Source organism: Falco punctatus (assembly GCF_963210335.1).
Source record: "Falco punctatus genome assembly, chromosome: 1".
In the NCBI taxonomy this organism is placed as follows: domain Eukaryota; kingdom Metazoa; phylum Chordata; class Aves; order Falconiformes; family Falconidae; genus Falco; species Falco punctatus.
The window spans coordinates 33,349,013-33,376,434 of NC_137580.1; the positions used below are offsets into that span (position 1 = coordinate 33,349,013).

Consider the following 27,422-nt stretch of genomic DNA (forward strand, 5'->3'; position numbering starts at 1 on the left):
TTCTTCATATATTTTCTTAATATATTTTGGGTTCTGCTTCATATTCACTTGGAAAACAGAAAAAAACAGCGTTTGAGAGAATAGGTTGAATTAATAGAAAGTACCTATTTCAAAATACTCAAGAGGGCTTATAGCACTGTAGGACTTGCTCATTTTTATGAATGGTAACTGGAATGTGAGTCTGGATTTCAGTTATTCCAATACGAATTACTTTGACTCCAGACATCACTTGGTGCCATTCTTTAGGTTCAGCAGTACTATAAACATTTTCTTTCTGTGAATGTTCTGTCTGTTGATGCTATCTTCCTCAGCTGTGCATTGCTCTTGTCTCATTTATATAACATTGTTTATTGCCTTTGTTGAGTGGATATACTTCAATTGTTATACTGAATGAGAAATAATTAACTTTTGTATACTATCTATGCTATTTAAAGAAAAGTTTGCAATGTCCAAATCCTGCCAGAAGCCAGGTAATCACTCCTGCTGCTGCTGTATTTTTCCTTTTTCCTTCCCATGAGCTCATTTTTTCTTTTCTCCTCTTTTTTTTTTTTTGATTTTCTAACTATCTGACTTCAGTCAGCTATTACTGACTGCCTGCTTCACTCCCTTTATATATAAAATGCATACAATTGTAAAGCTGAAGCTAGTATTTCCTAATTTGTATCTAATGCTTGAAACAGCATAGCCTCAAAGGAACCATTGGATATAACTCATTATGATATTTCATATGCAAGAATTAAAAAGAAAAAAAATAGGTTTTTCTTAACAGTCTTGGTGATTATTAGCAGAAATACCATTCTCAGTACTAGTATTCAGCACAACAGCTTGCTACATACAAAAGTAGCTTTCCTTTTTAGCAGGTGACAATACCAATCAAAACTAATTTGCAGTTGCAGTACTTACCTAGCAGAATATATGAATTGGAAATGGCATAGTACTGTGACACAGCTGCACTGCAGCTAGTTTAGTAGAGATTAACATGTATGGAGTAAGATTTAAAACAACAGTTTGGTTTTGATTACTTTGCTTTATTAATTTGCAATAAACTAGACTAGGATAAAGCTTCTTAGAACTTTGTAACATAATTAAAGATGCTCCAGTTTCCAAGCAAAAAGAAAACCTTACTTTCTTCTATTTCATATAGAAATGTTTCCGTGTGAAGTAAGGTTTTCAGGCTCTTTACTGCTGTGCCCTCTGTACAGAGCTATGGACACCAACCAAAGCAGTGACAGATAAAATATGGCTGAGAAAGTAACACTTTCTTGTCTCTTTTTAGGCAGATGAGTCTTCCTTGTTTCAAAGACACCTTAAGAAAAAAACCCCAGACTTAATGTTACAGAAGGGTCAATCCGTGTCCTCACTGGCAAATGGTACATTCTGCAGTCAAAATTTATTCAGGAGAAAAATGGTAGCACATTACCAGGGGAGGGATGTGGGGGATAGAGGTAACTCTTCTTATAAAGGTGGATCCTGAATTTCACCATGGGAGGCTTCTGCACTGCTAGTAAGCGTTGTTGATTCATTGTGGACTGTATGTACGGTCACATGTACACACCTGGAGATTAATTAGACTAAGTATTAGATTTGGGGGCTTGGTGGGCTACTTGTCTGGAATAGAAACTTCATAACTCTGTTAACTTAGAAGCAAGGACTTTCTATGTAGATTTTGGGTTTTTTAAGATTTTAATTGACTGTCCATCACTGCAGCTACTGACAAAGGAGCAGCAACTATTAGAAAGGGAGGGGTATACTTCAGTGATACCTTCAGTGATTCAGAATGCTGCAGAGATTTTTACTGCTAAACTGCTTGAATCTGGTTTTCTGCCTCACTTCTCTTGTTTTTCTTTCGCTTTCCTTCAGTTTTGTAAAGTATAACCCGTTTGTTTTTGCTAAACAGCAGAAGTGAACTATAGAATTAAACAAAGCAGAAGCAGAACTGCTGATGTACCAGCAGTGGTATCTGGTGTGTCTGATGGGTCCACAAATGTACAAAATTGGAAGCCAAAGTTTTTTTTATGTGTTAGTAGAAAAAGATTTTACTTGGAGGGATCATATTCTGCAAACAGATAAAGATACAGTGGTGGTTATGGAAGGGAGAAGCAGCTGATCAGCAAGCACAATGAAGATATCTCTTAAATTTAGAAGCAGATTGGTACTTGCTATTCATAATAAATTGGTTTGCAACTTGGGGGTAAAAATAAAGATATTTAACAAATGTAGATAGTCACTCTTTTATAGAGTGCTGGAGGCAGAGCATGAACGATTACAGCTGTATGAGAAAGGCTGCTCTTATTTCTCAAGGAAAATGAAAACAACAGATAAAAGATGGCAGATGGATGAAAGTGACATAATATTTTATGGACCTAAGTTCCTCAGATATTTCTGTGCAATAACAATATAAATCTTCTCTAGTATTTACTAGCATTCAAAAAATGAAAAATACATTATCTTCTGTCAGTTACAGGGTGTACAAACAGATTGTCAGTGATGAACAAGTATTATCTGTCCATCTTATAAGCATAATTGTTGGTTAATAAGGTTTAGATCTCTCTTCCCAAGCATTCATGGCATATTTACTTGTATATCAAAGCTTATTGTGAAATAGAAAATCTTTTCCTTGACTGTCCTATTAAATTTATCAGTAGTCCATGTGTAAACTTTGCTGATGTAGACAATGTATTTTATTTCCTCATGGGTATGACTGCAGTGTAGCCTTGGAAGTGAGCAAGAACAGCAGCATCCATGTAAATGGAGCTCCCGAAAATATGTGATTTCTTACAGCTTTTTCTCGAACAGCTTCATGGCCAGTTGCAACTCCTCAGGTAGCTCTCGCTCCACAGGGAGCTCGCCTTGAGCACAGGCAGCTAAACTCCTGGGCTGGGGGAGGCCTGCTGATGTATGCATCCCTGAATGAGAAGTACCACATTAAGAACCTGAGGTTTTCTTTCACAAATTTTTAAGTGTCCACCTTAAGACATGTTTTTTTCTAGATATACTAACTGTTTTGCCTCTTAACTGTTTGTCTGTTTGCTATGATATTGTGATCCAATCGGTTTATTTTATGAGTTTTAATAAAGTACATTAGCATAGGTTCATGCTTTTTTTTTTTTATACATGTTCTTCCTCAGCCTCTAAAAGTAGACTTTAGATGCTGCCAGATGTATATTTACCTACTGTCAAACTACATCTTTAATATGTACTTCCCCTGGTGAAATAAAGTATTGCTTATAAATATCCTAGAGGGGTCTGGTTGAAGTACAGGAGTAGAGAAAGAAATGTAAAGGGTCTGCACAGGTAATCTAGTTCATCCCTGTCTAAAGGGAGTAAAATTAATGATTTATTAATAGTTTGGGTTCTTTCTATGTCTTGAGTCTAACAGACTTAGCAGCCTGTTAACGTATTTTTCTTCTTGTTGTTTCTCTTAAGCAAAACCAAAATCTACACAATCTTTCCCTTATTCATCATCCTAAGAATACTTTTTTTCAGACTTTAAACTTCTAAATTCTAATACTAGATTACAGGGATATGATTTGAGGGTATTGGTAATTTTGTTCAAGGGCAAAAGCCTGGTTTTAACGAAGTATGTTTAAAAAATATGAAAATCCTGTATCTTCTAACAGAAATTACCAACTTTACTATTGACTTATACAGGATAGGTATTGATATATGTTGGTATATGTTGGTATATGCAGCATCTGAGTTTTCTGAAGTACATTTCACGCTGTATTTAGTTATGGAAGCAGCGTCTGTCTAAAGATCGACTTTTCTACATGTTAAAAATCAAACAGTTGTACAGAAATGTTATTTGAACTGTACAGGATGAGAAAAGGATGAACAACAAAAAAACTCCAAATTTGAACCAATAAATTCCCCGAAGTCTCCTTTGTAAAAAAAAACAAAAAAAAAAAACAAACAAACAAACAAAAAAACCAACAAAAAAAAAACCCACAAAAACTGGAAAAGTTTTTCTTGGTATTAATCATTTGCTTATTGCTGGTTTTGTGGCTTTTGTACATCAGGTCATGATTCTGGCTGAAAAATTATTTTCATCATTTATTTTACTGCTGGGCAGTTGATAGCTCAGGGCACAAAATTAAAGTTCATTCAAAGCCTGAGTCACTTTTGAACTAAGAAGAGTGTACTGTACCAAATCACTAGGGTCACTGGCCAACAATTGTTTCATAGAGCAATGTACAGCTATGCCTGGGATCATGTGTCTGGTTTCAATCTCTTTGTTCTTTGCAAAACAGCTCTTGATGTATTCCAAAATGCTGCAGATACCCCTGAAACACCAGCCAGTTATCTCCTGTGTTGGTACCTGCTTTTTCTTCAGGAAAGATGTATTGCACAGATCATTAAACCAATCATTAAGATTATGAACAGGGCTGCAGCTGGGGTCTGGCATCTGGATCTGGCACCCTGAGGGTGTCCACAACACTTTTTTTCTCTTCCCACAAGTGGGCTAAAAGTGCCCACCCCCCCACCCCCCACCCCCCCGTCAAATACAGTCTGAGAACTTCTATTCACCTTTACTGCTTGCCAGCACAGGACATACTCTGCAAAATACTTACATTTCCAAGCTTTCTGGTGGTTTAAAAGTGAACTGAACACCACTCGTCCATACAGAGCATATTCATTTTGTTTTTATCGGAGATTGACAGTTGCAGAAAGGCTGAAGATGTTAGGACTGTTCCTTCAGATTTGTGTCTTGCCTTTTTGGAAACCTGCATTTTGCTAATAATGTGTTCCTGAAGAGTATAAAACCAGCTTAGTTTTGTGTCAGTCCGTCTTTTTATTCCTAACCTCCTTCAGATACATCCTGTGTAAAGTAGTACCTTGGAAAAAAAGACAGTATCTTGAATTACTTGTTTTTTAAGAATTTTTTAAGAATAATCTTGATAGATACATATTTTTTAAACTTAATGATCCATAGAGATTGTCTTTTCAAATAATCTAGTATGTGGTGGAGGTTGGGGTGGGGAGAAATTATTGTATTTGTTCAAATTCTTTAACTGTTTTTGGATTTTTTCCCCATCTACACTAAAAAGCTTTATGGTTCTTAACTCGTTAATATAACTGAGAAAATTCTCTGGGGAAAAGAAATTCCCTCATTCTGCTAAATGGGATCCTTAGTTCAACCAATAAGGCAGCAAGAATTGCTTAACCTTTACTGCAGTTGCATTCCCTTTCCCCCAAAACAATTAAAAATGAAAGAAAACAACCTTCTGGCAGTGAAGGAGCGAGACAGCCACTGTGTTCTGTTAGCTTGCGACTCACAGCAGATACCATACATATCTTCCTTGGTATGCTAGACAGTGTAATTCACTAGGAAGATAAAATGTACTAGACTTTAATTCACCGAGAGAATTTACCGGTTGGCTGAACACCATATGATATAAACTTAACTTCCTCCTACAGCCAGGATCCAAATCAGAAAATTTAAGGAATACCTTTCAGAGGTACTAGTTCTATAAAGGGATCCTGTATACTTATGTAAATCAGGATTAATCATAAAACACGTTAAAAATACAAAGTTGGACAACCGTGGTTTTCTGCTACTGCATATGAACACTTGGGCTGTGTATCTCATTGAATCCTACACAGCAAGAAACGCTGTTGCTGCTTGGCTACTGCTTTTATTTGTATAACTGGCACGACAGCAAATTTTGACGTTCTCTTGTAATATCTTTGTGCTGGCTGTGTCAGTTAAAACCCACCCAGGATTTGTTTCCTTGCTTGCCTGCTGTTTCACCATTAGAGTCTGTCTTTTGTCCTTCTACTGAGCCTGCACAGGATTGCGTCTTGGACTATAACCATGAGACCAGTACTCAAAAGTGAAATGAGCACTGTTTGAAAAGTATCTAGAGGACAAAAGTGCTACTTTAATTTTGGTGGGTTTTTTCCTCTTCTTCATCTTGTTTTTGTCAAATTATGTTTTGTCTGATTTAACAACCTGTGAAAGCTCACATGGTATCAGACAAGCACCAAAGCAAGTGCAGAAGGAATGACATGCTAGGGACAGAGCAACAAACTGTCAGACCTGTTCAGCCTAATTATTCTCTGGTGTACCACAGAGTGGCTTCAGTGAAAGACAGCATATATTACTGTCACTATTAGCAAAGGAAGATCTCTAAGAATAAGTTTTAAAATAAACATTACAAAAACAAGCATCAGTTGCAGTGAGGGACCGAGCTGAAGTCTTGGAGCATTCTTGGGGTACCTCAACTGAAATACACGTTTCTGAAAAGTAAGAGTGTACATGGGCATCTAAGGCTGGGGGGGAGGGGGTGCTGAAATATGTTTGCTTTGAGCAATAATCAAGACACAATATTATTAAATATTTAATACTGTTTTTATGAGAGGAAGATGTTAATGAAATGCTAAGGCTATGGCTGGCTGTCTTATCATACAATCTTGCTCTTGACTAATTGAACTCTACCAAAAAACTAGTTACTAAACTTTTTCCATATAACTATTTTGCCTAATTAGCATGAGTTCAGAAAAGAACAGCATGATTGGAAAGCTAGGGAATCTTCTGAGAAAATCCAAGAAATTAAAATTCATAGCCTGGTGCACAGATGATTACTGGGGGGAAATGATTGCTGGAGAATTAATGGCAGCAAAAATATTCTTCGTCTTCAAAATGGCTGAAAATGGCTTAAATATCCAGCCAGCTCCAAATCATGTTGGTTTAACAGGAGGAAGCCATGCAAGTGTCTCGTTTATGGAGTTAGGGTCATATGCATGTCAAGAAGCACGTGAAAACAAACTTCTCGGGACCCACAAACCCACTGTGCATAACAGAATATCTGCTTATCTGAGCTGTAAGCACAAATATTATAGAGAGGCTGTGGGAAACCCTGCAAAGTAACCTACTAAAGATTTGACCACTGCACTAGCATAACACAATCAAAAGTGGTGTCTCAATTTTTGTTGAAGATTCAAGATGTACTTCTGTATTCTGTTACTTTCCTTATTTCAGCATATACAAGGACCTCGTGATGCTGCAGTTAGTTGGACATTATAATGCTTTCTCAGGGAAGAGCTGTAACCATCCTTTTACTTACTTAAGTGATAAGGCATTGTAAGCTCATTGCTCCCCTCAGGGTTTGGTTGTATATTGCTGCTGCTGCGTTCCAGAGTGCTAGAACAGCAAAATTGCTGGAGCAGAAAATTTTTCATTGTGTTGCATGGATCCTCAAATATCACTGTAGGTTCCTACACTGGCATAGGGCTGTAAGCTAAGAAAAAACTTTATTAGGAGCTGAGAAACATCAAGTTATGCTATTTCTTCCAACCCCTTCCCCATAACTTTTTTTTTCTCTCTTTCTTTTGTGAAAGAATGGGAGTGTGGCTCAGAAAACATTTACATTTCCTGAACTATTAGTACTCTGCCGAACTTATACTTTTGATGGGGGAATTAGAAGGCTTTAGAATCCTCAGATTCCCAAAAGAGTGAAATCTCTGAAGGCGTGGGCAGAAAAGGTCCTTTTCCTTCCAGTGTGGAGATTATATGTTTTTATACCCTTGTCTCCTAACGTTTCGCAGCAGTAAACCCATTCACTCTGGGTGAATTTCAGGCCTTACATTGAAAAAAAAAAAGAAGTCTTCAGTGTCCAGAAGCAAGAAAAGGTCTGGCCCTAAAAGGTTTATTTTCATGTGTACTTGGAATTAGATTTAACCCTAAAATTATTGCCTAAAAAAACCAATCAAATTGTATAATATAAAAAAAACTAGATCACATGGAAAAGGTTCTGCTCAGAAAAGGAAGTTCTAAAATGCTATTGGAAGGAATGTAAATCACAGAATCACAGTGCAGCTGAGGTTGGAAGGGACCTCTGGAAGTCATCTGGTCCCACACAGTTGCTCAGGCAGGGCCACCTAAGGCCAGTTGCCCAGCACTGTGACAAATAGCTTTCGAACATCTATTCAGTGTTCAACTTCACAGCCTCTCTGAGCAACCAGAGACAGTGTTCAGTCACCCTCACAGTTAAAAAGTGTTTCTTGATCTTCAGAGGTATCAGTTTCTGCCTGTTGCCTCGGTCCTGTCACTGGGCACCACTGAGAAGAGCCTGGTTTTGTCTTCATTGCAACCCCCCTTCAGATACGGATACACATTCATGAGATCCCCCTGAGCCCTCTCTGCTCCAGGCTGATCAGTCCCAGCTCTCAGCCTTTCCTCATAGGAGAGGTGCTTCTGTCCCTTAGGCATCTTTGTGGCCCTTCAGTGGACTCTGTCCAGTCTGTCCGTGTCTCCCTTGTACTGGAACAGGGCACAGTACTCCAGGTGTGGCCTCATCTGATAAACTGTGGGGGTTTTTGTCAGTGATAAATGAAAACAAACAAACAACAATGACATGCTTTAGAAGCTGTTAATAAATTAAACAATAATATGCAAGCAGATGCTATTTCTGAATATTGCATAATTCTGAATGGAAGGCAGACCTATAGTAAAATCTGTGCATATATTATATATAGTCTGAGCCTTATTACATACACCTGAGGGACAAAATTATGGTCACAGGTTTTTTTTAGTTATGTTTCATGAATGTGCTGCAGACATTTAATATTTGTAAATTTATTATAGCTCATCTTTATAGGGCAGATACACTCATGTTTTAACAAGTACATCAAATGTAGAAATATGTCAGCCACTTCAGACGTCATTTATAATACGCTCCGTTGCTATGGAAACCCACAGTGCTTCACCTTTCTAAAAGCCAAGGAGAGAAATAGAACATTTATTGTACATGGGGTATTTCACATCAGAGGAAGACAGGTGCATCACAAGAAAAGAGCTGCACATAGTGATGTTCTTGTGATCATGTTTGATAGTATCTTTTTTTCTTCAGCTTAGTTGCTAACCATTTGTTGAACCATAGGGAGCCAGGCAATTTTGAAATAGAGGTGTTGTACGGGATAGTTTCAGGATTTTAAATTAATAGATGGTTGGTTTGGAGGTTAGGATGGTGAATATTCCTGTTGGTTACTAGTACGTTAAGCTTTTATTACTAGCATGCAGAGTTCATTTGTTTTCTCATTCATCACAGCAGAAAACATGTCCCTTTCTATAGGAACTCATCTGAGGTCATCTAACTGCACAGTCCATAAAAATGTAGCTTCCTAGGTGTATGGGCAAGCATAAGTAGCTATATTCAAAATTTGGCTAATGGAAAATGGCTGAGTATGGAGCTGTGAATGCTGCTGCTCTGTCCCATCATTTCTACCAGCTTGATCTGGCTTCCCTGTAGTTACTTGTTTGCGTAAATAAAATGGTTGCTAATGGTGTCCTCTTGCTTCCATGCATAATTACAAAAATAGTGGTGAAAGATGAAAATCAGCATGTCAGGCACTGCTATTACAGTGTTCTTTCCAAATGTGGAAAGTCTGAAGATGGTTAGGGTCATGCAGGAAAAAAAAATGTTTTGTTAAAAGCAGGAAAAGTGTGTCTTACATGCAGTGTTAGTCAGAGGAAGGTAGGTCAAAGATTTACTCAGATAATGCTTCAAAAGAAGGGCTGGGAATTAAAGATGTACAGTTGAGGCATGCCTTGGGCTTCAACTTTCTTAAAAATACACTTTGCACTCCCATTCAAGTAGTTCAATGGATAGAGAAACAACAATCGTTTAATGTTAGAGCCAATCTACAGCAAGCTTTTGGGGGGCAAGTCTACTTGTACTGATGATTCTCTGCTGATTAGGTTAACCCAGTCTGAGCTTTAGGATGACACAGCTGTATTATAGCTAATAAAGTAGTTGGGCTTGACTGAGCCCTAGTAGTTCCATTATACTGCACTTCTCCTGCATAGGCATACTTTTATGCTTACAAACATGGTAGTGGCAATTCCTGCTGCTGCAAGATCAAGCATGATTCAGTAGAAAAGGAAAACCAGGTCTGTAGGCTGAAGCCATAGTCATGTAATTTAGGAATAATTTTGTTTGTCAAACAAGCCAGTGGGCCTTGCAGTAAAAGAAACCAGAATTTCATTACTTACTATTACTAAATGTAATTTAATCTTGTTTAGGAAAGAGATAGCCTCTCTGTAATGTTTTTTGAAAGCTTAATAAATTAAAATGTTACTGTTACTCCCATGGCCGTGCCATTTAATTTACAATCCACTTGCATACTAGCTATTTTAAGCATAATTGTACAACATACTAGATCAATTAATTTTATAGAAAAATGAAATGACCTGTAGCTGCTATGTCACGGGGGGAGTTGGTAATGGTTGTCTTGTGGGATTCTTTTCAGCTCTTGTTTTCAGATCGGTAATAGCAGCAGTCCTTTGATTTAGATCAAAGCAAGAACAAAAGCTTCTTAGGAACAAGTGAGACTCAGAAGGTGAAAATTAAGAGGAAAAAAGTAATTAAATCCCATACCATAGCCTAGAACCAGACTACTAAAATGAGGAAATCAACTTTATACAGCTATAGCTGTGATATTATTTCAGTGTAATTTACATCTAAGCATGAGACCGAACCTTCAGAAGCTTGGCTACCGTATTTTATCCCTTGATTACAAACAAGTGAATCTTATCTTGCTTGTACAGGTGTTGAATTTTTTCTTTCTCAGCCTATATTCACTTACAGTCATTAAAGATGTAGGACACTTAGTGTAAATATTAAAGATTATATATGAAGCCTGACAAATTTAATCTTGGGCAATTACACTCTACCTAGCACTTCTGACCAGCGCAAGCTCCCCTGCAGTTTCAGTTGGGTAAGTAATCTGCAAGCGCAACATTGGGCTCTTCAGTAGCTGTAGCACTGACTACACAAGCAACATGATTCTGTACATTAGTCTCATTTTTCTAAGCATTTTATGAGAACTTGTGTAGGCAGTGTTCTGTGATTAGCTGTAGCAGCCTACGCAGGAGGTGTTGCATTCAAAAAATATGAGTTCTTTTACTCTGAGAATAATTCTTGGAAGGATATGCATAAATTTATTGCTTCTCCTGGTTCTCAAAATGCTTTTTATTGGCCATAGTTTTCTTGTGCAGATATAAAATAGAAACTTTTCTGTGTAGAAAACTGTAGATTATTTCATGTGAACAGATTTCTTACTCACTGACTAATCAGATGATTAAGTTCATTATCCACCAAATAACTTCCCTAATAAGCTCAGATCTGGCATGAAGAAGCAGCTGAAGATTAGCAGTTCATCTGACCTGTACATAGGTGCCCTTTCTGTATTTGACAGTTTCTTTCTCATCTGGCTGACTGACATTTCCCTCTGGAAAAAAAGAGTACAGAAAGAAGGGCAACTAATTAATACTTCCAAATTTTGTTTCTATTTCTAACTCATCAGCAATTTCCTTTTTCAGCTACGTTGGGGGAAACTATCAAATAGAGTCTAATGAACTATTACTGCTAGCCAATTAAAACTTCCCTCACACAACACCCCCCACCACCACACCACCCCAAATTAGTCACAATACTTGGCAGATTTCATCACTTAGGAAAGCAGTTTCAAATATATATATATATATATATAATTCAAGTCAGTTAATGAATAATAACACATCTTTGCCTTGAAAACTGTTCAACTTTGATCCGCCCCATTCTACATTAGACAACAGCAAATCCACAATGTCTGCGCAGAAGAGAAATGAAAATAATTTTCAGTAGGAAGTGATTTCTCTCTGACAAAAGCCTGAGAAGACTGATACTGTTTACAAGCAGATGTTAAAACCAAAATATAGTGGAAAGGGATAAAACACTTCAATGTATTTGGAATCAGGTAGGCATTCGTATTTCTTTGCTCTCATGTACAAAAGTCAGAAGACATTGAAAAGAGGAAGAGTTTATAAATTACAGTGAAAACTTCTTATAAGTATTAAAATAAAAATAACTAAAAAATTCTTTATACAAACTAAAGCCATCAAAAGAAAAATACACGCTTCATTTTACTGTGCTAGTTACAGTGACAGGTTGTAATTAAAACCTAAGAGTTTACTGAAATTAAACAAGTTTACCAATGTATATAAAAGAAGTATGATAATACCAGATAATTTTGAAAGAACTGTGTAATCATATAAAATTATAGGGAAGTTTTGTATCCTAATACACTAATCATAGAATTATTATTTAGCTATTTTTAGGTCTTAAAAATGGTTTATTCCTTAATTTTTAATTCACAGCATCCTACGTGTTACTCTCAAGCATTTGCTACTTGTGATGTGTTCAATTAGGTGGAATATTGTTTGTTTTGAAATGGCAGATCTTCTCTGGTTTTAGGGAACTTTGAAATTATTAAAACTCAATTTCCCATATCTAAGCTTTATGAATAATATTTCTGAGTATTTTTTAATTCAGAAGGGGAAAATTGTAGGTATTCTACAAGTACATAGCAATCAGATCTAAAATCTACTTAGTACAAAATACACTGTCATATTTAAGGTGTCTTTTATATGATTGTTTTCCATACGTAGATCATTCTACTCAGGATGGTTAGAGTTTCCAGTAATTACTTGGGATTTTGGGGGGAAGAATGGAAGGACTCCAGAATGGGATTATTCTTGTAGACCTCACTAATTTTGGCAGATCTACTCTGTCAAGTTCAGAAATTACTTGGGATCTGTGGTTCCAGAGAGAAGAAGTATCTCCTACAGCACTTTGACACAGATTTCTCATGTCTGTTTACTTGGGAGAGAAAAGCTTGTGCTTCTCATTACCAGGGGGAAGGAATTGGCAGGAACAGGTCCATGGCTGTGAACTCCTTCACTCTGTCCTTTGAGGAGCACCATGCCTTGCTATGCATCTGCATCCACACAGCCTTATGCTGCAGCATTACAGACCCTTACTTTGTGAAGGGGAAAATCAGCCTAATACTATATTTTTCTGTGCATGTTTATTGCTCGTTCAGGAGTGCTGTGTATTGGAGTTTCTTTTCTTTGGTTTCTATGGGAAATATACTTTCCCATACTTAGTAGTTCGGTAAACCCACAAGGTTTTAGCACTTGAGTTTCCAGCAAGCAATAAAGGTTCTGCTTCAAATCTTTATGGAGAGGAATTTACAGTCAGTGGAAGATGCGCTGTTCAGATGGGATAGCTTCCTAACAATGCTAGGATAGCTTTTTAGTATTTATTTTTTTTCCCATGCCTATTGAAGAATCACAAGAAAGTTATGCAAACTTAAATATATCATTAAATCATCAGTGTAATGCATTGCAGTGTCAAAAATGAAAGCAGGAATTAGGGAAAGACAGGAATTAGGAATTAGGCTGATGTTACAGTCCATCAGCCCCTGGTTTCAGAGCTTTGTGTAAAGGATGGTGTTTTCTTTTGTATCCTGGGCATCATATTGATGAGAAATTCCTTTTCTTTGAATGGCTTTAAAATTTGTTTGTAGTGGCAATATAGACACCCTATGAGGACGTGTCAAAGAAATATTTATTTTGAAATAATTGAACAAAATACAGAGTATGAGAAAGAAATTGCACTTAACTATGAATTTAGGAAGGGATCAGAATACAAAGAGATGCCCTATATATAATTGGATTTTATTATCTCCTTGTTCAAGATTGGTTTCATTTTCAAATACTTTGAGGCATGGAATTTTTTTTGATTGAACCACTTCCAGAAGAATTCACCTCTGTAAGGGACACTGTTGTTTGAATCTGTTGCATGATGCATTAAAGGAAACATTTCATACATCCCTTCCTTTCCCTTTCCACATAGTTTCTTATCCTTACTGCTTTACTTTTGAAACTAAAAACTTGGAGATTCACAAAGATTGTGTTTAGTTCCCCTAACTTAGAGAACTATCATGAGAAACAACAGGAAAAGTCTACTTCTTTTTTTAAGGAGGTAATCTTTGAAGTCAATGTAATGTAATCAGTTACATTAATTTGACTGGATGTTCTTAGGAGGTTTTGGGTTTTTTTTTCTTTAAAAATTCTTCTGTAACTCATAAGCTGTGCAGGTAGAATTGGCCTCTAAAACTCATCAAATTCGTAATCTCCGTCCCTTTCATTTTTTCTAAGGGATCCAGGTCTACTTGTGTGAAAGCAGAAAACAAAACACTGGTTATGGCTGGGACCACTTCTTGCTGGGTGGCTTTCCACACGTGGGTTGGCACATTCAGTGGTAGAGTAGAAGGGCCTCTATTCCCAAGAGTGGACAACTGGAGAACATAAGGCAGTCTGGACCTACTGCATGAAAGGACAATGTAGACTGACAGATTTCTCCATTTTAATAGTTTCCCTGATACTGTTTATTAACAGTAAATAAATCTCTTTCATTGTTGTGGTAAAATTATCTGCATTATATTAGGATTGTTGTTTCTGTAATTCCTGTAAAATAACATGGGTCAAAGTTCCCATCCTGGGATCACATTAAACCCTGAAATATTGTGAATGTTTGAGAGAAAGAAGAAAAATTTGAGGAAAAGATAAAAAAAAATAGGAATAAACTCAAGGAGAAAATAGAAGTCAAGAGATGAGAATGAGTTAAGATGAACATGTCAGAGCCTTAAAAGGAGATTACATGGAACAACTAGAAATTTTAAAGAGGAAACAAAACTTTAATTTTCTTTAAAAGGAATAGAATTAATATGCAAATATATTGAATAATTATTTTACAATATGATGCAAAGGTAATGGCATGTTTGGAAGCTGCAAATGGGGGTTAGTGTACTTGGTTTGATTAATTTTTATTGTGCTGTCCTCTCAGACAGTTTTAGCTCTACAGGTTAATAAGGAAAGGAACTGATGTTCCAGATTGAGAACATATATAAATAATACAGAACTCATTATATTCTAGTATTAAACACAGAGAAGAGCAAAATCAGAGAATATTGTTGCTTATCTATTGTATAGATATAACCTAAAATTAACAGAAGTATACATGCGATTTTTTGAATTAACAAAAATATTTGGATTCTAGATGCCTGCCTGTGTAGAAAAACGTGTAACACCAATTAGTTATTATAATTCAATAGACATCCTTCAAAGAAAAAAAAAAAGCTGATAGTAAATTGGAGATTACATTTTTCTTTCTCTACCTGATAGTCCATAACCAATAGATTTTTAACATTACAATTTGTTATTATGCTGATTCAAAACTGTAATGGTTTTCTGAACAAAAATAAAAGTTTCTCAGCTTCTGGAAAGGCAATAATTTTTTTTTTCTAATGGAAAGAGTTAAGCAACCCAAGATGAGTGGCTGATATTGGGCATCATTTATGAGATTTTTTTTTTAGTGTTAGATCATATATATTTCTTTAGTAACAAGGAAGTCTAGAATTATTTTTTCTGAGACTTCACTTTATTTTAGTGTCTTTATGCCAGCAGACAGGATTTAGTTAAATTATTAGAATGGGCACACGAATAAGCATTTAGGCCTAACCTTATAATATTTATGCATCACATACATAAATATTCTTCAGAGCCTATTTATCGCACTGGGTATCCTCTTGGTAATCACATTAATAAACACAGGACAATTAGTTTTATACAGACTATCCAATAAATCAGCTGGGATCATAAGCCCCCCCCTTTTTGTTTTCCCTGATGCATAACCTGGGCAAGATCTTCCCAGGAGCTGTGGAAAACATCTCATTCCCCATTCATATATATATGCGCTTGGGATTCAGCACTTCTAGGTTCACGCCCTTAGGGAGAAAAGCACTGTGGTTTTTTTTCTCAATCAATAAATAATACATTCTTCCTGGCTATGGAACAGGGGTTTGGGCAGTGCATGTCTCCTTGACAGCACTATATTTTGCTATCTGGGATCACTGATTGTGCTGATGTGTATTTAATTTCCATTCTCATTTCCACTGAAAATTCTAATTAGATTCTGGTGATGCTTAAGAAGAGGAAGGGACAGTGTTTCTCTGAACATTATACCTTCTAATGCAGAGGGCAGTAGTTTTCTGACACGCAGCATTTAGCACACATGAAAACAGATGTATGTCTTTAGCAAACTGTCATTTGTCAAACTTAACAAAAATTGTGCTAGGAGAAGCTGGGGAAGGGCTGTGAAGCTTGGGGAGAGTCATAAAGCCTGTGTCTGGAAGCGCTGGAGTGCAGAGTGCTGATAGCAGCGTGCTCCCTAGTGCAAGTTTCCAGGGAGCATTTCTTCTTGGCACTGACACAGCCAAGTCTCCAGCTCCGACACAGATGTTCCTCCAGCAGCCCTGAAGTAACGCTGCTCGCTGGATACAATGTCATACCCAGGGGTTCATGGTCCACCTCAGCCTTCTAAGAGGACTCGGTACTGATGAAATCAAACGCTTAGAGAAGCGTAAGATGCGGGGCTTTATCTAGTATTTTGTCTCAGCTAGAGTAGCTGGTGAATCGCCACGGCTCAGTACAGCACTGCTTTACACCACTGCAACTTTCTTCAAAGCAAACTCTTGGTAAAATCCTCTAATTTCCCTCTGATTGTGAACCGGTGTAAGGACTGGAATGATTTGCCTGTTGGAAGAATGTTGACCCTTGAGTGGGAGTCGGAGGGACTGCAAACAGTGGGTATTGTTGTGATTATATTTGCATCTCTGAAGCTGCTTCATTTGCTGGGACTGATTGATTTTTCAGAAGGTAAAGTGGTCACTCACTCGCAGTTTGTGCTGTTTGTAGGTGTGGTGTCTGATCTGCTAAAACAGACTTAGCATCAGATATAAAAGCTGTGAAATGTAAAGGGTTGAAAAAAAAATAACATCCAGACTAAAAATCCTAGTTTACTTCTGCTGGTTTTACTTTGTTATCAAAAATGGGAATAGATACTAGCATAAGTTTTATATTTTACAGTGCATTACCGGGTGTCTGTGAGTGGATGTTTATTAGAAAGATGGAAAATAGTGAACGTAACACCTGTCAGTTGCCTTTGAAAGCTGTTCACTCTTACAAAACTTGATACATTAAGAGGATCTTGGTTCAGTTCATGTTTGTTACATGTTTTGCTCTTCTGATTTGTGGTGCAATTAGAGTTTCGTTCTGTGTCAGTATCTGTGTTTTAAAAATCCATTTCATGGGTAAATGCAGAACACTGTTACTACAGGATAAGCTTTAGGATCAAGTCTGAACACCTTTCAAAAAAGACATAGATGCCAACATTAAATGTGGATATTTAAAATATATATATAATGAATATATGTTTTAAAATTCCTCTTTGCTTGCTGAGATTTCTGCCTGCTCTATACTATATGGGTCATCTCATTTGCTTCATGTTAATGTATTAGGATTTTTATTTCTCTGCAAAATGAGGGGGGGGTTTCCCACATCTTATAGAAAGAGGCTATTTTAGCTTAGTTATTAATGAGATCTTTTGTTGTCAACTTTTCAACTTCTTAACAAAATGTCTGGTGTGGGCTGCTGTAGTAAACAAAAGCTATTCACACGCTGAAGCCCTTACTCAAAAAATACTTGCTTTTGTCGGTGTGTTTGGTCATATGAACCCAGACCAACCCTTTTTGCTGTGTAACTGCTTTCAGTCAAAATCACACAGACAAGAAGAGCACTCCAGTTTTCTGAAACATTAACTTTTCATCATGGAATACGATCTTTGATGGATGTAGATTCACATCATCACCTCATAAAATTGTTCAGTGTGCTGATAAAATGTGAAATATTTAACGCAGCACTTTTACAGTTACTGAACTATTGAAATAAATCATTGTTAAAACTGTATGTGGTGGGAATGTGTAACATTTGCTGTGTTACTATGTAATGCATTGGTTATGGAATAATAAAATTACTTTTTTAGTTCTAAACTAATTAGTAATTCCATAAACATATCTGTTCCCAGAGTTAGGCTTTCTGATACCTTAACATGCTTGTCTAATATCCCAGATATATTGACTTATTTTGAAAATACCGCTGGAAGATAGGGCAGCATGCTTGTCCCGATGTTTGGCAATTACAAGACAGAGAAGACTTCTAAATGACAAATCCTTAATTGCTAACTTGTTACAGCTCCATAGATTTTAGTCAGCTTGTGATGATGCATTATGGCAGTTTCTACCAGCAGAGCGACTTGTCTAAGCCCACACCAAGACTCAGCACCAGAAAGGTGAGAAGAACTAAAGTGATCCTGAAAAAACATCATGGGCTGAGTAACTGGAATGTTTGCATCTTTCCAGTCCGCAGAAGTGTAGAGGTAGCTTCAGCTACAGTCTTTAATCTGTACTGTGAAAATACGACAGCTTGTTTGTTGTTTATTTTTACAGTCATTTATAATGAGATATAAAATACCCTACATCTTGTATTCCAGGCACTTGCAGTATTACTTTTAAAATTAACAAAGATAAAGCAATAGTACACTCACAGAAGAATTTCTTCTTTAACACAGCTACTGGAAGTGTTTCACTCAGTACAGCTTCTTCACCGTGTGCAGTCATCCCTCCTGCAAAAGTGGACTTTCAACTGAACAAGCAAAAATATGGGCCACTTATTGCACTATGAGGGACAGACACCCTCCTTCACATAGCAAAGGAGTTAGAGAAGAGCTTGACTTGCCATCACTCCTCCACAGGAAAGTAGGAGAATCCAGGCAATCTGCTTAGTTTTATTCTGGTGTTCAGCGTTTGGCAGGACAGGGAACATGATTTGATCTCGTGTCCCATACTAGGGACTGTTTCTTCTACTTCATCCATTGTCCACTTTCTGACAAGCAGGAAAGAGAGACCAGAATGAAGAGAAAGCTGGCTTCACTGGAGCCAGTGAGATATTTCAGTTATAAGGACAGGATTCAATCAATACCACTTTTGCTAGAACAGAATGAAAACTCTCCTTTCCCTCTCTGTCCATTACTTTGAAAGTGGTTTGACACTGATCAATACCTTCCCTCCAGCTTCCTTGTCTGAAACCTTTGCTGCTGGGCAGCTTCCCTCCAAAGCTTTTGTTTTGTTCCTCAGCTGGAAGGGAAGGAGAGGAGGCGATCAGAAGTGAAGCAAAGGAGCAGAGCAGTAAAGTAGCAGCATCAGGCTTAGATGCAGTTCGTCCACCAGCAACATGGAGGGGAGAGATGGCAAAATGCAGGTTATTTGTGTGTCCAGAATATCTGTTAAGTGGGAGCTTTACAGAGAGTTTATGTAAATATGTGTGAGCAAATTTGTAAGCATCAGGGGAATACATAAATCAAACTCTTCAAAAGGACAAACTCTGTGCCTCTTCATCATGCATTGATTATGTTTTGAAGTATAACACCTCATACAGAAATGTTTTTCTTTTGCTTATAATATAATCAATCGAAGTCACAATCTGTTTTAGACTCTGCTGTTCCTCCCCTTTTCCTTCCACTAATCTCTAACAGTTTCCAGAGCTTGTTATTATCTTTCAAATACTCATTCAGATATAAATTTCCTGTCTGATATATGAATGTCCTACTAACTTAGTATCTTTTACCTAGTAGGACCCACTGGTCTCTGCATGTCTTTCAGCTCAATAGACCATCAGTGCTAGGTAGGAATATTTGACACTTAGTTTCTCTTATTGTGATGTAAAACAGAGAGCAGTTCACTTACAGTTATCAATAAACATATTTGGCTTCAAAGTCTGCTTTGAGAAGGGATAGAGCAATTTGTTCCTTTGGCTAGAGTTTGGAAATTGTGGAGGGTGGGTATTTTCTTTAAATAAGAGATAGTTTTCTGTCTTAGGATATCTCTGCTCTGTGCAGGTACAGAAAGACCTTCTTTTTTTTCTTTCTAAACTAATTTGGATGGACAGAAGCCACCTGCAGTCCACAAGTCGTATTAGTGCATTTATCTGTTCCATCAAACTAGCATGCTAATATGTGGCCTCTTCTGTAGCTTGGATACTTAAAAGCGCAGAGAGGATAAGGTTAGGTCTATCTGCAACTATCTGTATTAACATGTTGTTAGTTACACTTACGGTTTAGCAAAACCAGTAAGGTTTAAACTATTCTCTGAAGCGCAGTATGAGACTCTCCCTTAGAAAATGAATGATATAGGGACAGGCATATTGCAGTGCAATTTATTCTTGCTTCACAGTATTCTAAGAAAAAGAACCCCAACAAGCAAGGGAGTTTTCTCCTTGGCTACATGTGACTGATAAGAATTATCCTGATTTGAATGTCCTATCCATGCACTGGTGGCTGTGCTACAAGTTCAGCTTCCAGCAGGCTCTCCTGCATCAGCTCTTTCAGGCAAATGGGATGTGGTGTAGCATAACTCCGCAATAAACAGAGAGGTAAGGAATATACCACACAGCAGTACGTGTCCCCTTGCCTTTTTTTTCAGCAGCTGCTTGTAACACCTGATTAGGGTCTGCTATCAGCAAGCTGTTTGGTTTTCACATGATGAAATGTCCATTTCTACTAGTCTTTTTTCTTCTCCAGAGATACTTGTAGGATTGAGGGAACTACTTTATTCTGAGTAAGTATCTATCACCTGCCTCAAAAAATTCTGTTCATGGATGCTGATATCCCAGTGCCAATTCATGGCACCAAGGTACATATTAGTGTTGGGTTTCCTGTGATCATTAGTGCATCTTTCACACCAGAAAGGAGAACTAATAATTCCTTCAGCATCAAATATATTTGCAGTTGTTCACATAGACTGTACAGCTAGATGAAAGATGTTAAGGTTCCAATATTACCTTTCCAGAAGCGTAATTCTTCCCCTCAGAGGAGAAAAAACTGGATTACTTTTATTCTTCAGGTGTTTCCCCAACCCTCTTTGTAAATCTTGACAGAGATTATGGATTCAAGGTCACTGTAGGAAAGTCAGTCCATATAGATTGCACAGCAGAGTACAGTTACTTCAGAGCAAATGCAAAACTGCATGAAGTTGCTGCTTTAAATCCAATCTTGATCCAAATTGATGTAAAAATTGTGTTACAAATTTCAATATGCTCATTTGTAAGAACATGTCTTCTTGGACATATGTGTTTCTGTATGCTTATGTTGGGTGCAAAACTGGCTGAAGCTTACTGAAACTTGTAACCATCTCTTACATCTAGCTCAGGGTTGTTCAAGATGTTCTATTTACTCTTTACCTTCCCACAAAAACTAGGCTCTTCCAGGCTTGGGAGCATGGCTTTGTTTGGGAAGCACCATCTTGACTAACCTTATGTAATAAGACTATACTCTTGACATAATGATATTGAAACTGAAAATTTTGTTTTGTTTTGCTCTTACTTTAGTGGCTTTCCTACCTGGACATAGTGATAAGATGCACAAATCACATACAAGTGTAATGTGCTTGATAAACAAAAGCAAAAATCGTTCTTTCATGTCAAAATCAGGGAAATCGTGCATCAGGCTAAACTTATGCTTTTACCAAACTAGAAATTAAATAGGACAAGTTATTTAAGAGTTTGAAGGAAGGCCTTATTGCTTTATGGAGATCTGTTCAGCCACTGCTGCTCACGGACTTCTCCAGGGTATTTTAACATCCAGATCATCTGAATCACTGAGGAAGACATCCATACCAGTCTGAATTAAAAGTTTAGATACTGGCTGTGTGAAAAGTAGAGAGAAATACTTAAGGGATATTTAAAATACTGGTAGAAACCAGGAAGACTTGCTGTCTGTAAGGACAGCTTACATGCTATCTCTTCACTTGGGAGTTCACAGAAGGATCAGGCATTATGAATTTTCTGGACTGCTTAGATAAAACTTTTCTTTTTAGTATGCATTCAGCCACTGTACTAAAACTTTACTCTCTGGCTCAGCATCACACAGTATATTTGCATCCTAACATGGGGAGGGCTCTTTTTTGCCACACTGTGCCACTCAGTCATTGGATCCTCCACTTGTACTTCTACCTTCCTAATCTTAATATTTTTTTTTCCAAGAAAATATTCTTAGTGATAGTCATTTTCTCCTGAGGGATTTAGTATTTTCAAGCAGGTAGGGAAGCTTCTTGTATTCATCTTTGCAAAGATGTGGTTACTTTTGAGCATCATTTGAAGCTTCTTCAAGAGATGCTGAGTATTCATGTTAAGCAGATCATTCACCCAAAGTTGTCTGGGTTTTCACCACTTTTGCTTCCGTACTAGATCAGATGCATCTTTCGCAGGACCACTTTACAGTCATTGTTCAAGAACATTATGAATACCTTTGTTGAGTACAACCATGTTTCAGAAACAACTGCAGTAAAATGTATTTGAATTAGAACTCGGAGAAGAAAAAGATTACTAGGTTTTATCAGGACGAACTAGATGTGTTAAGTGTGACCAACCCTCCATCTGACTATTACAGAGTACTAAAATAAATGGATTCTTTATCAACAAAGGAAATCAGAAGATGAAGGAAAGATCACTCAGAAAACAGTATTCAATCGTTAACAGTCATTGCTGGCAAAATTACATATCCTTTGAAAGGGAAGGAGGTATTTTCTCACAGAATATAAACACCCAAAATAAAGGCAGGCAACACATATTTGATACCTGTAGCAAAGTCTACATCTAGCTAGTGTGGATTCCAGAGGATGGATACTGGGAGCTTTCTACAGAATGCTCTGCTTATGCATTTTCCCTTTACACCCTGTCACTTTTTCAGGATCAGCCTGCTTTTAAAATGTAGCTCCACATAAAATAATTCATTTTAAGATGACAGAGATTCGGTAAGACAAAGCACGCTTCTGAAAAATAACTACACTGGGTCAGCTGGACATAGGTGAAGAGAGAAAAGCATTGCCTCATCACTAATGTACTTTAGGGCTGAGAATCTAGAAGGCTTTACTGTTAGAATATTATATTTTCAAAGACATAAATAATCGTTGCCTGAAGTAACGTTATAGAACGAGATAAAATATGCTCAGTGATGGAATGACTGAATGAAAAAATGCATCCATAGCAGTGCACTGATGTAGAAATGATGTAGTCACCTTTGGTCTCTTGACTTCTGAAGTTTTGTTCCATGTTTGATGCAGTTTTTTACCAGAATTCTTTGACATTTTGTATTAATGAGACAAGGGAGATAGTGAATTTTGTAGAGATTTATGTATCAGATTACGTGCAGACCTAGATGAAACATCAAGATTTACAAAGCAGTTGAATCTGTTCCATGTAATGTGCAAATAATAACATAATTTAAAGTCATTATGCTATAATTTCATTGTCTAGTATGCATTTTAGCTCATAATAAAACTTATTATGGAATTACATTTGGGGAAAACTGCAAAAGCAGCCATGAAGCTGGTTTTGCAGTCTCATCTGGACATTTAATGCTGTATAACTGCTTAATGTTACTTTAGCAGTATAAAGAAGCACAAAGCAGGCTGTTCCGTTTGTAGAAATGTAAAATGCCCTTCCAAAGTCTGTAGCCTATGAACTTTTAGAAATAGCCTAACAGTAGATTATGTGTATGTGTGTACATTTGCTGGAGAGAGAAACAATCTAAAATTGAGACAGTGTGTACCAGACTTTAACACTAAGTAACTTTTAATGGCTGTGGTATCCCACAGGGACAACTGTATAATGGAAGGTCTGACATAGATGCAAGTAGGTCACTTTTAATATAAAAGAAAAAAAAAATCAATGAAATTGTTCTCACTGATCAATTTGTTATTTGTTTGTAAAATATGTAACTGATGAATACTCTAGATTTCCATATTAAAATGGCAGGATATTGGGCAGATTGATAATTTTATATTTGCTTCTAAGTAGGTGGATGGATTCCAGATCTGCATTTGTCTCATTTTTGGGTATGTATACAGATGAACAGATCTTGAATATTTCTGATAGACACCTGCCCATATTTTGGGTACATTTTCAGCCTTCCACTAATCACTTAAGAAAGAATGAGTTATGTCACATAAAAAAATCATTGTTCAGACAGACGGGGCTTTCAAAAGGTAGAAGGATGAATATTGGTCAAAGTTCACTGAAATGAGTGAAACCAAAATGAAGTGCGACAGGCCAGTCACTGTTTCATGATGCTCCCAAAGGAGGTTTGTTCCTTGCAGGTAAAACTGCTGAGTTTGGAGTGGGAGAGTGAAATTAGATGAGTTAGAGGAGAGATGGTTCAGAAATAAGGGGGGAAAAAGAGTTTGTTTGCTTAGTGACTTATCACCAAACAAATAAGTAGCAAGGTAAGGAGGACCTCAAATTTTGTTTAAAACATGTAATAAAATAATTAGGGAAGTAAATAGAAAGGCCGATGAGTTTCAGTGAATTAGATTTTTATTTCATGTGCCAATCATATTACATTTGAGCGTTCCTGTGTAAGGAGAGGAAATGTAGCATTCCATGCTAAAAATAAATAAATAAATAAAAAATAAATGTACTGGTACTGTATTCTCCTGTGATCTAATGGGGAACACACTACTAAGCTGTGATTTTCCAGCTATCCACAGTGACAGAAGCACTGGTTTCAGCCTAGCAATACATGCAGCCATAATGTTTAACCTATGTACTAGCAGTTTGATCCATATCTTTCTTGTACTGTAAATGCTTTAGATTCCTTTGTTGCTTAATAAAATATGGAGTTCTAGGTTCTGCATGTCATCATGAAATTTGAGCTAAGACAAACTGGGTAGGCCAGCATTTGTCTTGCAAAGCTATAATTATGAATTCCTCTCTCTGAGATGGCAGCAGAAAAATATTCCCCTTGATGTGGAATATCACTCCTGGTGGAAGATACCACTTTCAAGAAGTGGTAGAGCAGTGGTATCATTTACATTGAAATACATAACTGCTAGTTATTTTTCCACGAGTACGTGTGATTATCATCCTTAGATATTTGGCTAATCTGCATTCAGCCTCTCCCTATATTTTTACTGTACTTTGGGTTGTTTATGAGGTGCTTCATTATTTCTCTGTCAGGTGGGTACCAATTACCAGCAGCTTCAATTGCATAATTAAAATACTCACAGTTAAATAGTAGGAAAACTGGGTTGGTATTCAGGAACTGTCATGATTCCTTTCCTTTGTGACCTTAGGCGATCTTCTAGAAAATGGTGAAAATTATACTGGTTATCTCACCAGCTGTTGGGAGAGTAAATAGATTAAAAGTTGCATCAGATACTAAAGTAGTGAGGCCATATGAGTGCTGAGAGACACACATTGATATACCTCTTTTAATCTCACTGTCAAAACTAGGAGCCCAGGTTTGAAACCTGGTCATGGTGAGTGACAGATTTATAAATAGCTTAAAACTGTTGAGACTTTTTAAACAAAAAAGGCACTCTAAACCCAACCAGAAATGTGTTGACATCAGTCAATACCCAAATCTTTATTTTTTACTATGACTAGGATATACTTTCTTGTTGAGAAAGCAGGTAGTCTCATCTTAGATTCCAGTAAAAAGCTGTTGTAACATAAATTACATTAAGATTTTTACTGTAGCATAGTAAGCATCTTATGTTGTATTCCTATATACTTTCTTCAGTTATAAATGCTTCATATTATCTATTCTTTTTAAGACAAAACCTTGCTGTGTCTTTGTTTATTATGAGCAATATAATTCATTTGAATTTATGAATATAGATTTATAGAGAGGAATACACTCCTTTATGAGATATATAGCAGACAGAATACATATATACACATATGCAATTAAATATAGATGGAAAATAATTTTAGAGATCAATTTATGGTGTACTAAGTGCAAGCAGATGGATGTTTGCAGTATTTCACAGGCTGCAAATTAAAATAAAAGTTATTTGCTGATTAGTATTTCCTTTGAAATAGTTCAAAATATAGGTCCTATATCTCAACCTCTTACTCATGTGAATAGTCTTTTAATACAACATATTTGTCATATGAATGCACTTTTCATTTCAGTATAAGATGCTATTTTGTTATTAAAGAGTGGAGTTTTTCTATGAGATTCTGTTTTCCCAAACATAAAAAATAAAATTAATTTTCATTTTAATGTGTAAAATAAATTATAAATAATAACTTGAAGGAAATTTTTTATAGGTTAACATTGCAGATAGACGCTTCCTTCTTACATTTCAATAACGATGCAATGCAAATAAAGGTTTCTTTGTTGCCTTTCAATAATAGGTAATGATTTACATTGCTGGGGGTGCGGGGCGGGGGGAAGCGTTTTCCATTTTTTCTCCCTCTGGGCAATTTTTCATCCTCATTACTGAAGTCACTAAATGGAGCCCAATCAATTAACTCACAATAATCCTTTTGGGATTGGATTTAGCCCCTGATTCTCAGGTACATCAGAAAACTGTGACTCTTCTTCTTGCTTTTCTCGGGTGAACAAGTCTAATGAATTGCACTATATACAGAGGTCATACTATATACAGAGGCTATATGTGCCCATCACTCTCAGCAGAATATTGTGCACAAAATAGCGCATCCTGAGTATAGCAGTCAACACAAAAGTATAGGCTATTTTTATAAAAGTAGAGAAGCTCAAAGTAATACCAATAAATGGATGCTTCACAGTGTACCCATATATTACCATGAATTTTTGTTTCTAACTTTTTTCAAATGGAAATGAAATTGCTCAAGATAGTCTTATTAAAAGCTTTTTATTCAGATTCTTTTATCTCTGCCAGGTTAAACATCTCATGGGTGAATGCTTGAATAGAAGTGTCTGAAAAGACATAATTAAGTAAAATCCTTAGAAGCAAATTCTTGCTTTGATGAATTTTAGTAAATTGTGCAATTTTGTATTATTTGTATAACCAGAGACAGTAGTCACACCCATTCTATCGACGTTTATTTTAAAAAATAAGAGAGTTTCTGCCTAAAGGCTTTGCTGTTCAAGGGCTGTTTCTCTTTGACCGCTTCAGAAGCAGGCAGAGAGGAGGCTGGCGACTCGGGGAAGCAGCAATCTTGTTACTAGTTCTCTGCTGCTGAGAAGGAGCAAGTAGTAGCAGGTCAGTACTTACGGCAGCTCACCTTTTCTTCACTCTGCCTGGCATCCTCGTCAGGGACATCTGATGGGAGCGAGTGAAAGGACATTCAATGCAATGCTTACATGAGTAGAAAACAGGACAGGGCAGGTCCTCAACTCTTCTCCAGAGCTGAGGAGGTGGCAAATGACCTAACATCTGCATGCAACAACATGCAAAGGCAAGGAAGTGTGTGCTGTACAGATAAATCACAGTTGGGCCCAGAGGCGTTATTGCAATGGAAGCACATTTTGCATGCGGTTTTTAAGGAGGGCTTAGAACCGTCATGGGTTAATTCATTAAGAGGGTTAAACACCCAAGGAACTGCAAGGAAGGAATCACAGGGGTTTGTTAAGGACCTGATGATAGCAGTCTTTTAAGAGTAGGTAAGATTGAAGGACAAGTACAGCAGGCTTCACAGGCTCAGGGCAAGCAAGCTATAACTCTTCTACTACATATATGTATGTATTTGTGCACATATATATATGGCCATGCAGATAAAAACCAGAAAGAACTGGGAGAAATTGGGGGCAGGGTGATGGGGATACAATACCAAAAATATTAAACTGTTTAGAATTTTGTGTTGTTGCCGTTTCCCCAGAGAAGTATAGTTATTGTTATTTACTGTATACATTTGAAAAAAAAACTGCTTTCAA

The 27,422-nt window shown here is 36.9% G+C and overlaps 1 protein-coding gene across 11 annotated transcripts in view; it reads left to right on the plus strand.

Moving 5' to 3' along the window:
* The window catches only part of KCNIP4 (potassium voltage-gated channel interacting protein 4), a 433,458-nt gene that overhangs the window by 318,095 nt on the left and 87,941 nt on the right, over positions 1-27,422 (plus strand). The window contains exon 1 of one of the 11 annotated variants that reach the window (XM_080371600.1): positions 4,096-16,543. The exons of the other annotated variants lie outside the window; for them this stretch is intronic. Within the exon in view, the coding sequence (XP_080227726.1) occupies positions 16,432-16,543 (112 nt within the window). The 5' untranslated portion in view covers positions 4,096-16,431. Of the gene's footprint in view, positions 1-4,095; positions 16,544-27,422 lie in introns of those variants that run through there. 11 annotated transcript variants of the gene reach the window in all.